Raw genomic sequence first — 15,071 nt, 5'->3', positions numbered from 1 at the left:
GAATGGGGAAAGGAGGAAGGCCAGGCAGAAGAACATTGAAATGGTTGGAATAGAGATAACAACGACAAATGTGAGGGCTTCAGTGGAAGATGAGCTGAGGCAGAGAGGTAACAGGCAATGTTATGGAGCCGGAAATAGGTCGTTTTGGTGATGGAGAGGATATAGAGTATTGCAGAGTTTGAGAAAAGCTAAAAATGTGGGATTAGTTTTAACTCTGAAAAATCCAATTGACTAGAGAAATACCAGTGCATTAAGGAAGTATGTCAACAAATATAAGCTATAAAGATGAAAAATCAGTCTTTTATTCAAATGGGTAAGAATTGTTTTGAGAATATTACTTTTTTCTCTCTTAGTGGTTGAACCACTTGTGTGATGCACAGATCCAGATCATTGAAGTGATCTTTTTCAGTCTCTACTAGTTCTTCAATGACCTTTAACCTCCTGCACATCATGCGTTCCCTATGCTCCTTTGGGTCCAGTGTTGGGGTCACTGGTGCTTCAGGAATTGCGTGTGGAGTCATCTTGGCTGTGAAGAAAGGAAGAAACATTAGAGTCTACGATTCAAGAATGCTGAAGAGATTATCCAGAAACAGCAGTGACTTTGAGAAACCAAGGAACAGGAGGAGGCCACTCAGCCCCTCGAACCTCTCCCGCGATTCAGTTAGATCATTGCTGATCTCTCCCTCAACTCCATCGACCACCTTGAATCCTCAACCCTTAACACCCTTGCCTAACAAAAATCTATCAGTTTTGAAACTTCCAATTGATCCTTCGTCTCAGCAGCTTTTTGGGGATGAGTTTCCAGATTTCCACTACCCTCTGTTTGAGGAAGTGCTTCCCAACATGAGCCCTGAAATGCTTAGCTCCAATTTTAAGGTTAAAGTTTCACATAGGTAGAGGTTAACTCTGCTGTGTAAAACATTCTTTTCTCTTCCTGGGTTTTTTTGCCAATTATCTTAAATCTGTGTTGCTTGATTACCAACCCTCTTACCAGTGGAAACAAGTTACTCGATCAACACCCCTTCTTAATTTTGAACGCCTTTATTAAATCTCCGCTTAACCTTCTCTGCTCCAAGGAGATCAATCCCAGCTTCCCCAGCCTCCCCACATGACTGAACTCCCTCATCCCCGGTACTATTCTAGTAAATCTCCTGTGCACCTTCTCCAAGACGTCGGCATCCTTCCTAAAATGTGGACGCAGTACTCCGGCTGGGCCTTGACCGGTGATTTATAAAGGTTTAGTATAACTTTATTCTTTCATTGGATGTGGGCACCACTGGCAAGGTCAGCATTTATTGCCCATCCCTAATTGCCCTTGAACCGAGTGCCTTGCTAGGTCATTTCAGTGGGCAGTTAAGGGTCAACCACATTGCTGTGGGGTCTGGAGTCACATGTAGGCCAGAGCGGGTAAAGACGGCAGATTTCCTTCCCTGAAGGACATTGGGGAACCAGATGGGGTTTTCACAACAATTTATGATAGTTTCAAGGTCACAATTACTGAGGGCATCTTTCAATTCAAGATTTATTAATTGAGTTCACCAACTTCCATGGTGAGATTTGAACCCATGTCGGGCCCCTGGATTACTAGTCCAGTGATATGACCAATGCGCCACCATCTCACACTAAACTTTGCTTTTGTACAGTATGTCGCTATTTATAAAATAAAAGATCTGATTTGCTTTTTAAAAACAGTTTAGTCAACTTGTCCTGCCACCTTCAGAGTTTGGTGTACATACACCCTCAGGTGTGTGTGTTCTGGCATCCCCTTTAAAAATATATCATTCAATTTATATTGCCTAGATATTTAACAAGGTATCCAGTGGGTATCTTGCATTTACTTGCATTTTAAGCAAACATTTTGGAAGAAAGAATTTACATTTATGAAAAAGGAAAGAAAGGGCGGAATTATCCCAGATTTGCACTAAGAGCAGTAGCGGGCGTGAAAAAAGATGTTTTACTCCCCCCCTAGCCTCAATGGCAGGTTTTCACGCCACATTGGCCACTTCCCACCTCATTAATTATGCAGCCACAGGAAACACGCCATCTCACCAGCAGGCAGCCTCTGAATTGCCCGCCATGCCATTACCTCACTGTTTCCTCACTCCGAGGGCCATATCTAAACTGCAGCTGCGCACACAGTTCTCAATGTTGCAGCCCAGGACAGCTCCAGTGAAGACACGGCACTGAAAGCCCAGAGGAGTTCAGTGACCATCACTGGAATGCCTTTTGGAGGCTCACCATGATGTCCTCTATCTCCACTCTGGCTGAAGGAGGTCCGGCAATCTCACCACTCCAGCTTGGGAGACAGTGGCAGTGGTGGGCAGTGCCAATGCTGCACAGATGTGAATGATCACATCTGTGCTGCCAGGTTAAGGCAACCATCTCTATACTCACACACTCAAGGCCATTACACATTCACTGGCATCTCACTCACTGCCAGCTCAAGGCACAAGACCACTCACTCTCTCACACACACCCTCACATCTCCATCTGGCCTCATCTCCTCTGGAGAATGTCTCCTCAGCCCTCACCATCTTGAGACCACTTACACAGATCAACTTGTGCCCCCACAGAAACCCTGGGATACCCCACCTTCCCAGTGCAGCCCTCGCCCTGCAGCCTCTTCCCTTGCCTGAGGCCACTTCTTCCCTCCTCCCCAAGTAAGCCCTAGCCCTGCAGACATTGAAAACCCTGCCCCCCCTACCTTACAGCTGGTCTGGTAGGTAGAGACCTGCCCGTGAACCCCCCTGAAAGTGATGTGGTGCTGTCTGTGAAGCCTGGCGCTGATGACTGCGAGTGCTGCCCGAAGCAAGGTAGGCAAACAAACCTCGAAGTCCCGAGTGACGTGCAGCTCACCAGGTGCACGTTGTTTATGTGCTGTTGTGAAACATGTCGGCGTGGTGCTCGGATGATCCAGTGTGGGAGGGGGGAATGATTCCGGTGAGCAGGGCTTATAATGGGATGCTGAAGTATTGAAATAAAAGCAAAAAACTGCGGATGCTGGAAATCCAAAACAAAAATAAAAATAAAAATACCTGGAAAAACTCAGCAGGTCTGGCAGCATCTGCGGAGAGGAACACAGTTAACGTTTCGAGTCCGTATGACTCTTCAACAGAATGTTCTGTTGAAGGGTCATTCGGACTCGAAACGTTAACTGTGTTCCTCTCCGCAGATGTTGCCAGACCTGCTGAGTTTTTCCAGGTATTTTTATTCTTGTGCTGAAGTATTGAAACGAGGTTGTGTGCGTGTGGCAGTGGGAAACGCATCCCGCCATTAACGGGCGGGGTGGACGATCGCAAACTGGTATCATGATGGTGTAATGCCGATTTTTGGCCTTCTCGCCATAATGTCTGCTCACACCCACCTGCCGCCAACAGGAGCCAAAATCCCCGCCAAAGACATGCATTTATAGAGCACTTTTCATGGCCGTGGATGGCACCAAGAGGTTTACAGCCAATGAAGTACTTATTGAAATAAAAGCAAAATACTGCGGATGCTGGAAATATGAAACAAAAACAGAAAATGCTGGAAAAACTCAGCAGGTCTGACAGCGTCTGTGGAGAGAGGAACACAGTTAATGTTTCAAGTCTATGACTCTTCATCAGAACTAAGGAAATATAGAAATTAGGTGAAATATAAACTGGTTGAGGGGGGTGGGACAGGTGGAGCTGGATAGAGGGCCAGTGATAGGTGGAAGCAAAGAAAAGATTGCCAAAGATGTCATAGACAAAAGGGTATTGTCGGTGGTGGTATTAGCTAAGGAATGTGCTAATGGTGACATTAAAGGTAGAAAGCAGGACGAGCAAGTGACAGATGGCCCTAGTGGGGGTGGGGTACATTCTGAAGTCTAGTCACTGTGATGTAGGAAACAGGGCAGCCAATTTTCACACAGCAAGATCGCGCAAACAGCATTGTTATAATGACCAGAGAATCTGTTTCTGTGGTGTTGATTGAGTGATGAATATTGGTCCAGGACAACAAGCCCTTGCTCTTCTTCAAAATAGTGTCATGGGATCTTTCACATCCACCCGAGCAGGCAGATAGTTTTGAAATCATCGAATGATGCAGCACAGAAGGAGTCAAATTAGCCCATCGTGCCTGTATCAGCTCTTTGTAAGAGTGCATGGGGAGCCAGTGGAGTAGAGCAAGTACCAAGGTGAAATGTGAACAGGTGTTACATGGGTGAGCATTACCTGGTTTCTGTACCTTTCTCTGCAACAGTGATTATTCTTCAAAGTATTGAATTGGTTATGAAATACTTATGGATGTCCTGAGGGTGTAAAAGATGCTCTATGTGCATAAGTTGTTTAATGTTTCATCTGAAAGACAGCACCCCTGACAGTGCAGCACTCACTCAGTAATGTACTGGAGTGGCAACATTGATTTTTGTACTTAACCCCCAGATGAGGACTTGAATCCAGAACCTTGTGACTCAGAAACAAGAGTGCTGCCGACTAAGACACGACTGATGCTCATTGAGCATCTTCTACACCCTCAGGACATCCAAAAGTATTTCATAGCCAATTCAATACTTTGAAGAGTAATCACTGTTGCAGAGAAAGGTACAGAAACTGGGTAATGCTCACCCATATAACACCTGTTCACATTTCACCTTGGTGCTTGCTCTACTCCACTGGCTCCCCATGCACTCTTACAAAGAGCTGATACAGGCACGATGGGCTAAGTTGACCCCTTCTGTGCTGAATCTTTCGATGATTTCAAAATCTTCATTTTTCATCTTCGAATCCCACCATAATTTGACCTGTCCATATCTTTGCAACTGCACTCACCCCCAAGTCCCTGCTCCCCTATTATAACGTCCCACCTATGGTCTACTGTGTGTTTACCCCTTCCCTCCACTCAGTCATTGCTGGCTCAACATTCTTGAGCATCTTCACTAAACTCTCGCTCCCCCTCACTCCTCTCATCTCATCTCATCTGAAACCTCTGATTTTGGCGTCATTCTCTATCACTTCATCCAACCCTCCTCCCATTCCGCTTGGTTCAGATGCCCAAGCGTGACACGTCTTGGATCATCTTAATACATGGAATGGTACTATATAACTCCAAGTTGTTGTTGTAATGTACACTTAATGAACAACCTTGATCTAAATAGACTTTGGCCATCCATTAAACATGACACCTTCAATAGGCACGGTGTATTAGTGGCACAGTCGCCATTAGTAAATCACAAGTCAAACCTCCAGGATCTCCTTAGTCAAAGTAATTGACTATTGAAGATAATCTGAGGATTTTGATCCTTTAAGGTGCCTGAGAGAGGTTCATGCAGCGTGGATGGTATAGAAAAGGAAATATCATTACTTCAAGATAAGCACGATGAGAGAGTTATAACTTATGTGTAACCTAGGTTAGACTAAACTTAAGAGCACTGTGCATGGACTGGTCTCCATATTATGAGGAGTTCTTTCATTCTATGATATTATAGGCAGCAATTAAAAGGATAATACCAGATGTGGTAGGTTATAACTATGGAAGACTGAAGAGTTTGGGCCTTTTTTCTATAGAAATAAGAGGGCTGAGAGTGACCTCATAAAGCTCTTTAAAATTATGAAAGGGTTTGATATGGTAGAAGTAAAGAAGATGCTTCCATTTTTGAGGGACTGAAAAACTAGTGACTATAAAGTAGTCACCAATAAATCCAATAGAGAATTCAGGAGAAGCTCCTTGGGCTGTGTTTTATATCTGCAAATCCGGCAGCTGCCAACCCCCCCACAACCCGTCCACCTCCAGTGCAAACGTAAAATAGGATGTGATGACGTCAGGTCAGCAATACGACGTCATCCCGCCAGTCTCCGAAATTATAGAAGGGCGAGTGAGTGGGGGAAATCGGCAGCCCGCCTGCCCGCCATTTTGAGATGACTAATTAACAAGCTGTTGTGCTCGTTAAAGGCCCAACTGACCACAACGTTTCGTTACCCGCTGCATTTTTCGCTGTCGGACGTGAAAAATCTTGGGAATGTTTTACGGCAGCTGTGATGAGGCGGTACAAGGGCGGAAAAGAAGGTCTGCTACCGGTAGGGTCGTCAACGGTGATTAAAGGAATTCCCAGAGGAATACATCACATAACTTTCCCCCACACTCCAGGCATTAGTCGGCCAACACGTCCATCCTTGTGATGTACTGCCTTCCTACGCCAATTGGAAAGCAGAAAGACTCATTATCCAATTGGATGATGCTGGACTGTCAAGCCAAACAGCCTTCCCCCCCCCGCCATTTTCAATATTTTTATATCTGGTAAAAAATGTTGAAAGAAAATGACAAAAAAATCCAATATTTTTTAATATTCCAGTGATTTTTCTTTAGGGTTGCACACAGCAGTGTCCTGGAGATTGGTCTTCCAATTCCTGGAGACTCCAGGCCAATCCTGGAGGGTTGGTGACCCTAGCCATGGTTGAATGCGGCAGCAGATTCTGCTGGGGAAGGCGGCAGCATCCATAATGATTTTCTAACTCATTTTTATCTTTTGTGAGCCTCAATAAAAAAAAGTGAAAGCTGATTCAGAGAGCAGGGGGCCTTTCTGCTTGTAACCATGAACAACTTGCAGGATGGCCCCTCTGCGCATGATGTCCCGGCCTACAGTCCCAATTGGATGCAGAGTCGCACGCCCACCCTCGCTTTGCTCCTCTAATTGGCTTCTTTCCCGATAGACGGCCACTAATTGGCCATCCAGTCCTTGATTGGATGAACTGAGATGGCAGGTGGGAGTGAGTGGACCACTCAGTTTCCATTCTGCCTCCCTCACCCCACTGAAAACTTTAAATTTACCCAGAGTGGTGAGAATGTGGAACTCACCACTACTACATGAAGTGATTGAGATGACTAGCATTGATGCAGCATTAAACAGAAGCTAGATAAGAACATGAGGGAGAAAGGAATAGAAGGATATGCTGGTAGGGCAAGGTGAAGGAGAGTGGTAGGTGGTTTGTGTAGAACCTAAACACCAGCATAGACCAGTTATGCTGTAAATATTGTGCAATTCTATGTAAGGGTGAAAGGCTAATTTGAGACTATTCATGCAGTGACTGACATTAGACTTGTAGGTAAGGTATCATTTAAGAGAAAGTTGGTGCCACGATAAGGGACTGTAGATTTTCTAGATGAATGAACTAAAATCGACTGAATGGCCATTTTCATATTTATTTACCCTGTTGTATTGTGAATAAACCTCTCATTGAATAAAATGGAAAAACAAATATTTAATCATGAAAATGTATTTAGCCTTTATTGAAAGTAAAGCAACAACAAATGCCATTTGAGGGAGTTTGCTATCACTGGAGATACAATAACTAGACACAGTGCTCAAAGATAGCCTATACAAGTAATGGGCTTCCTGTAACCATGGCTCTTCACAGCAGCATACTGAGCTTTGAACTCTGTTCTTCCATAAATGACTGACATGGCAAACTTGACATATTCTTGTAAGAAGAGGACATTTGTAAATAAATTGCTGGTCCGCTGGGATTATGAGGTGTTATTGGCTACTGTATTCTCCTAGTGCCTTATATCAATTGTCTTAAGCAGTTGGAGAGGATTTTTGTTGAATTTGCCACAGGTATTTCTTTGTTCTCTCCATTCCCTGGAGGTAGACTGTAAACTACCTACTGGGGTAGGTAAATGGTGTATAAAAGGACAGGCTCCGTTTATCTTGGCCTCGGTTTGTCTAAAGTGGAGGATTTCACAGCCCAGGCTCACCATGAAAGAGAATAAATGGTTTTTCTCCGAAGCTCAACCCCATTATTATGTTCAACGTTTCGTGGCTCTCTAAAATTCATCAAGTCAAGGATCTTTCTTCTCAATCGAACTACCTGATAGAAGAAATCAAAACCAAAGCAAATTCCTCAAGTGAGCTGCACTACATCATTTAGGAATGGGACTAAATCATCTAAGAATGGCTTCATTAAAAGCTATTACCAATAAAACTAATTAAATTATAGGCTTCTTCCTGACTATTTGAACCTTGTATGTCATGGTGAGAGATATAGAAGCCTTAGAAAATCTTCATAAGAGTGCCAGTAGATTAATATCTAGCTTAAAACCCCTTACAACTGAGAGTCTAAGAGAGATGGGCGTTTTTACTCTAGACTTCAAGGGGACTTGATTGAAGCATTAAAAATGATGTGTAATCACAGCCAGGTTATTCAAATATGATCAGCGAAGTTGAACAAAAGGGACGAGTGTTTAGCTACATCAACAGTAAACTAGCTTAGAGGTCAAGAGAGTCTTGTTATAACGTGGCAGATGATGTGTGCCAAGCAAACCAAATCCACAAGGGAAACTTGGTCGCATTATCACAACCATTTCACAACTTGCATTTATTGCGAGATGTGTGCACCGAATTCAGAAGTAATAAATCCAAGACCTTTTAGAGATTTTAAAAATTAAATTAAAATATTTATTAACAAAATATAAAAGATTTCAAGCACATACATAAGACTACAATTACTCGCTAGTATAATAACTCCTAAAGTTCCTAATTAATCTGACCCCCAGTTACACTCTCTTTAAGGCAACGGTCTACAATAGGTTTTAGATTAAAACAAACTCATCAAGTTAACACAATACCCTGGAAAGTGGAATTCCAAATGGCTTTTCTCCAGCTTCAATTTCATTAGATAGCAGGCTTATACACAAATGCTGGAGGCTTCATTAAGGCTATTTCACACACTACTTGTCACAGTTTTCCTCAGTATTAACTATACCCTCTAATTTGGCGTGATCCACAAATTTTGAAATTGTCTTTCTGATTTCTGAGCCCAAGTCATTTTTCTAAATGTTGAGCAATAGTGATCCCAACACCAATCCCTGTTGAACACCACTTCCCACCTTCTGCCAGGCTAATTAACTATCCTTAAACACCTACTCTCCATTTTCTGCACTGTAGTAAGCTTACTATTCATTCTGCGACCTGTCCCTGACTGCAAATTGAATAAATTGGAGCACGGAATCTTCCTTCTATAGAACAGCCATTCATGGGGAGAGATTCAAGGTTCAAACTCCTCTTGGAGTTTGAATAACCACAGATGGATTCTAACTTTTATCCTGAGGCGTACATTCAAGTCTTAACACCCTAACGTGTCATGCCCTTGCAACATATTGCAGCTAATATGTTCTCCTACATTTAACATTCTTCCAGCCATGTGATGGTGTAATTGTACATCAGCAAGGGTTGTATAAGTAAAACCTGATAAATGTACAGTTTGTTTGTGAAGAAAAGTGTTTATGTTTTTAAGAGAAAGAAGAATGGAATATTTTTCCACACTCAGTGTGGAGGTTAGAAATTCCAGATCAGCTTTTGTGCTGTCCCAATACTCCCTTTAGACCTTACTTTCTTCCAAACCCCAGCTGCACACTTCCCAAGTGATCACCTATCCTTGACTTTTGCCAAGTTGCCTAGCAATAGCTTAATGAATCACCTCAAGAAGAAAAGAAAAAAAAAAAAATCACTAGAGGGACCTTTACCCTGGAGAAGGCACATGTTTATGCTAATTCAGCACCAGCACAGAGCATCATCAGGTGAAACTTCAAACTGTTTAAGATCTTCCTAACCCATCCTCCCAGCTAAAGAAGCTGAGACTAAGGGCTGGATTTTGACACGGGCAAAACTTCTTTACTCAGAGAGAGTGATAAAAATGTGGGACTCGCTACCACAGGGAGCGGTTGGGGTGAACAATATAGATGCTTTTATGGGGAAGCTGGATAAACACATGAGTAAGAAAGGAATAGAAGGGCAGGCTGATGGGTTAGACTAAAGTTGGAGGAGGCTTGTGTGGAGCATAAATGCTGACAAAGATCAGTTGGACCAAATGGCCTGTTTCAGTGCTGTAGACTTAATGTGACTTGATGTAAATGGTAAGCTGAACAGGAAAATGTGTGACTGTTTTTTGATCATTGTGACCTACCCAATTCCCCTTGGTCACAAAATGGTGGTGAATGTTTCTTTAGAAAATATACCTCTTTGTGAAGTGTGTTTATCTGTATGAGAGACATTTTCTACTAAAATTAGTGCATGTGACTAAAACAGTGTCACCACAGCCACACCAGTGACCTAGTCAGTGACTGCTATTGGACAGCGTTGGATAAGTGGAAAGATCCCTGCTCCAGGTTGCTGTGCAGAGGTTCCCGTGTCTTTCATAGTCAGGCATCTGGTCAGCAATCACACTTCAATAATGGCCACATCAACAAAACACGTCACCACTACCACTATCTGTGACAAAAACAAAAATACCTGGAAAAACTCAGCAGGTCTGACAGCATCTGCGGAGAGGAACACAGTTAACTCTTCGAGTCCGTATGACCCTTCAACAGAACTAAGGAAAAATAGAAAAGAGGTGAAATATGAGCTGGTTTAAGGGGAGGTGGGACAGGTAGAGCTGGATAGAGGGCCAGTGATAGGTGGAGATTGTCAAAAGATGTCATAGACAAAAGGACAAAGAGGTGTTGATGGTGGTGATATTAGCTAAGAAAAGTGCTAATGCTGACATTAAGGGTAGAAAGCAGGACGAGCAAGGTACAGATAAGCCCTAGTGGGGGTGGGGTGGGGGGGAAGGGATCGAAATAGGCTAAAAGGTAGAGATAAAACAATGGATGGAAATACATTTAAAAATAATGGAAATAGGTGAGAAAAGAAAAATATATGCAAATTATTGGAAAAAGGGGGATCGGAAAGGGGGTGGGGATGGAGGAGAGAGTTCATAATCTAAAGTTGTTGAACTCAATATTCAGTCCGGAAGGCTGCAAAGTACCTAGTCGGAAGATGAGGTGCTGTTACTCCAGTTTGCGTTGAGCTTCACAGGAACAATGCAGCAGGCCAAGGACGGACATGTGGGCATGAGAGCAGGGTGGTGTGTTGAAATGGCAAGTGACAGGGAGGTCTGGGTCATGCTTGCGGACAGACTGAAGGTGTTCCGCAAAGCGGTCACCCAGTCTGCGTTTGGTCTCTCCAAAGTAGAGGAAACCGCATTGGGAGCAACGAATGCAGTAGATTAAATTGAGGGAAGTGCAAGTGAAATGCTGCTTCACTTGAAAGGAGTGTTTGGGCCCTTGGACGGTGAGGAGGGGGGAAGTAAAGGGGCAGGTGTTGCACCTTCTGCGGTTGCATCGGAAGGTGCCGTGGGAGGGGGTTGAGATGTAGGGGGTGATGGAGGAGTGGACCAGGGTGTCCCGGAGAGAACGATGACTACGGAATGCCGCCAGGGCGGTGAAAGGAAGATGTGTTTGGTGGTGGCATCATGCTGGAGTTGGCGGAAATGGTGGAGGATGATCCTTTGAATGCGGAGGCTGGTGGGGTGATAAGTGAGGACAAGGGGGACCCTATCATGGTTCTGGGAGGGAGAGGAAGGTGTGAGGGCGGATGCGTGGTAGATGGGCCGGACACGGTTGAGGGCCCTGTCAACCACCGTGGGTGGAAAACCTCGGTTAAGGAAGAAGGAGGACATGTCAGAGGAACTGTTTTTGAAAGTGGCATCATCAGAACAGATGCGACGGAGGCGAAGGAACTGAGAGAATGGGATGGAGTCCTTACTCTGAGGAGCTGTAGTCGAGGTAGCTGTGGGAGTTGGTAGGCTTGAAATAGATATTAGTGGACAGTCTATCACCAGAAATTGAGAGAGAGAGGTCAAGGAAGGGAAGGGAAGTGTCAGAGATGAACCATGTGAAAATGATGGAGGGGTGGAAATTGGAAGCCAACTTAATAAATGTTTCCAGGTCCCGACGAGAGCATGAAGCAGCACCGAAGCAGTCATTGATGTACTGGAGAAAGAGTTGTGGGAGGGGGCCAGAGTAGGACTGGAACAAGGAATGTTCCACATACCCCATAAAGAGACAGGCATAGCTGGGGCCCATGCGGGTACCCATAGCCACGCCTTTTATTTGGAGGAAGTGAGAGGAGTTTAAGGAGAAATTGTTCAGTGTGAGAACAAGTTCAGCCAGACGGAGGAGAGTAGTGGTGGATGGGGATTGTTTGGGCCTCTGTTCGAGGAAGAAGCGGATAGCCCTCAGACCATCCTGGTGGGGGATGGAGGTGTAGAGGGATTGGACGTCCATGGTGAAGAGGAGGCGGTTCGGGGCCAGGGAACTGGAAATTGTTGACATGATGTAGGGTGTCAGAGGAATCATGGATGTAGGTGGGAAGAGACTGGACAAGGGGAGAGGGAATGGAGTCAAGATAGCAAGAAATGAGTTCCGTGGGGCAGGAACAGGCTGACACGATTGGTCTGCCGGGACAGTCCTGTTTGTGGATTTTGGGTAGGAGGTAGAAGCGGGCCATCCGAGGTTCGGAGACTATGAGGTTGGAAGCTGTGGGAGGAAGATCTCCAGAGGAGATGAGGTCAGTGACAGTCCTAGATACAATGGCTTGATGTTCAGTGGTGGGTCATCTGTGTATCCATAGAGGTCAGTGCCAAGGGAAGGAAGAAAGTTGGAGGAAGATGGGGAAAAAAACAAAGCTTTAGATCAGAGTGGGTAACTTACATAGGATATACGGCACAGAAACAGGCCATTCCGCCCAACCAGTCCACGCCAGCGTTTATGTTCCACTTGAGCCTCCTCCCATCTTTCCTCATTTAATTCTGTCTTTGTAATCCACTATTCCTTTCTCCATCATGTGCCTGTCCCTTTAAATGGGTCTATGCTACTTGCTTCAAAAACTCTCATTCTCACCACTGTCTGGGTAAAGAAATTTCTTGTGAATTCCCTTTTGGATTTCTTGGTGACTATCCCACATTGATTAAAAAGAACGACTTGCATTTATACAGAGCTTTTCATGACCATTGGACATCTCAAAGCGCCTTGCAGCCAATGAAATACTTTTTGAAGTGAAGTGACTGGTGTGGTGTAGGAAACTGAGCAACTAATTCGCACACAGTAAGATCCCACACACAGCAATGTGATAATGACCAGATAATCTGTTCTTGTGATGATGATGGTGATGATGATGATTGAGGGATAAATATTGGCCCGGACATTAGGGTTAACTCCCCTGCTCTTCTTCCAAACAGTCCGATGGGATTTTCTTACATCCACCTGAGCAGTTAAATGGGGCCTCCGTTTAAGGTTTCATCTAAAAGACAGCACGGCGCAGCTTCAGTATTGGACTGCAAGTGTCAGACTTGCTTTTTGTGCTCAAGCCCCTGGGGGTGGGACTTGAAGCCAAACATGCAATTCTGGGGCAACTGAACGACCAGCCGATCACTGCCACTTATTGTCTTCCCCACAAGAGGAAACATTCTCTCCGTATCCACTCTGTCAAAACCTTTTTATAATTTTCAATGCTTCTACCAGGTCATAAGGTCTTGTGGAGCAGTGGGCGCTATCCTTGCCTCTGAGCCAGAGGCTCAGGGTTCAAGGCCCACTTGAGGGCCGGGATTTTCTGGTCCCACTCACTGCAGGAATTGTTGGGAACGGGGGCTGCAAAATTTTGATGGACCAGCAAAAAGGGCTGTTGACTTTTGGTCAGGAATTTCCGGTCCCACAGTGGGACTTGATGTCCGAGGAAAGTGAGTTCATAACATGGCTAAACAGGTTGAGTATCAGCGTGTAAAACCTTCCAACACTCTGTGGCAGAGTCTAGGACCAGGGGGCATAATTTCAGAGTAAGGGCGCGCCCATTGAAAACAGAGATGAGGAGGAATTTCTTCTCTCAAAGGGCAGTCAATCTGTGGAATTCTTTACGGTAAAGACTGGGTCGTTAAGTATTCAAGGTTGAGATAGACATTTGAGATAGATTTTTAATCAGTAAGGGAATCAAGAGTTATGAGGAAAAGGCAGGAAAGTGGAGTTGAGGATTATCAGATCAGCCATGATCTCATTGAATGGCGGAGCAGACTCGATGGGCCGAATGGCCTACTTCTGTTCCTATGTCTTATGATCTTACACACCAATGGCAGGCAGTAAGAGTGGGAGTGATTTCTGGTTAGCCATGAGATGGAAAGAAGTTGGAACTTCTGCCATCACAATCCATAGCTCCAGGCGACAGCATGCATGTAAAACTGTATGTTGCCACAGCAACTTGGACCCCTCGGGGGGGTGGTGGGGGGGGAGGGGGTGGGGGCAGGGGGACAGCGTGTTCAGGTGGCTGGATGGCTGGTGTGGATCAGGTTGGTGTATGTGGGGTTCGATCCCTGTTGTGGCTGGGGTGGATTCAGGACCTGGCTCCTTGGCCTACCTGTGGTGGAGGTCGTGGTGCTGTGGGTGGGGCCTGCTCTCAGTCAGGGAACTGAAGAAGATTAGGTCACCATCGGCCTTCTTTTTGCAAACCAAAACCTTGTAAATTTTTCATTTGCTTCAGGAATACCCACCAACAGGAACTCAAAGAGGAAAAAGAATAGACGGATAATTCAACACGCGAGCTGGGTTTGCAGCGATTGTATACACCTTTCTCAAGAATAACTTAACCAACACACAGGGTGGAATTTAATGCCCTTCACTGTGTCAGGTTTGTGGTAGGGGGCACTTAATCGGGTGGGAGGATGGCGGGTAGGGACCACCTCTACCCCAATTAAATCCAGGACAGGAAATTCGTGAAGAAGGAGGCTCAAAATGGAGGCTTCCTCAGAGGCTTAAACAGCATTAACTATTCCTGAGGGTGGGAAGGCAGCAGGATCCTCAGATTTGAGGGGAAACTCCCTCAGTTGGATCGCTGGGGCTGCAGGAGATACCTTTCCAGCCTGCGCACCCTCCTCCCCCTACCCCCCAACTTGTTGGATAGAAGCTCCATACAACGGTCAAGCAATCTGTTCTCCTGCTTGTTCTGGCAGCACCTTCCCTAATGGTGGGAATGTGCTGGGGAGTTGTCCCAACATGGATCCCCACTATTTTCCCGGTCCCTCCTGCCACCAGGGAAACCATCATGGGCCCCAGAAAATTCAGCTCGAGGTGTCACACATGCAGCCAATAAAGTTTACACAATCACTGTAAAATGTTTTAATGCCTGGTTGTAATATTTCAACACCAGCCTCTGAGGAGTGGTCCAACCAGTTAAACAGACCAAGAACGGGAGACAGTATCCTATTGTTTTTATTTCAATGCTGTTCCGGTAGTCATTCATTCATCGC

The 15,071-nt window shown here is 45.0% G+C and overlaps 1 protein-coding gene across 1 annotated transcript in view; it reads right to left on the bottom strand.

The window, feature by feature from the left end:
* Positions 1–15,071, bottom strand: part of arhgef38 (Rho guanine nucleotide exchange factor (GEF) 38) — a 76,508-nt gene that overhangs the window by 43,994 nt on the left and 17,443 nt on the right. The window contains exon 2 of the mRNA XM_078568642.1: positions 339–526. Within this exon, the coding sequence (XP_078424768.1) occupies positions 339–526 (188 nt within the window). The remainder of the gene's footprint in view (positions 1–338; positions 527–15,071) is intronic.

This window comes from Cetorhinus maximus, chromosome 1 (genome assembly GCF_964194155.1).
Source record: "Cetorhinus maximus chromosome 1, sCetMax3.hap1.1, whole genome shotgun sequence".
Lineage (NCBI taxonomy): Eukaryota > Metazoa > Chordata > Chondrichthyes > Lamniformes > Cetorhinidae > Cetorhinus > Cetorhinus maximus.
Note: the sequence above shows the minus strand (reverse complement) of the source record. Positions and strands in the feature narration are given on the sequence as shown.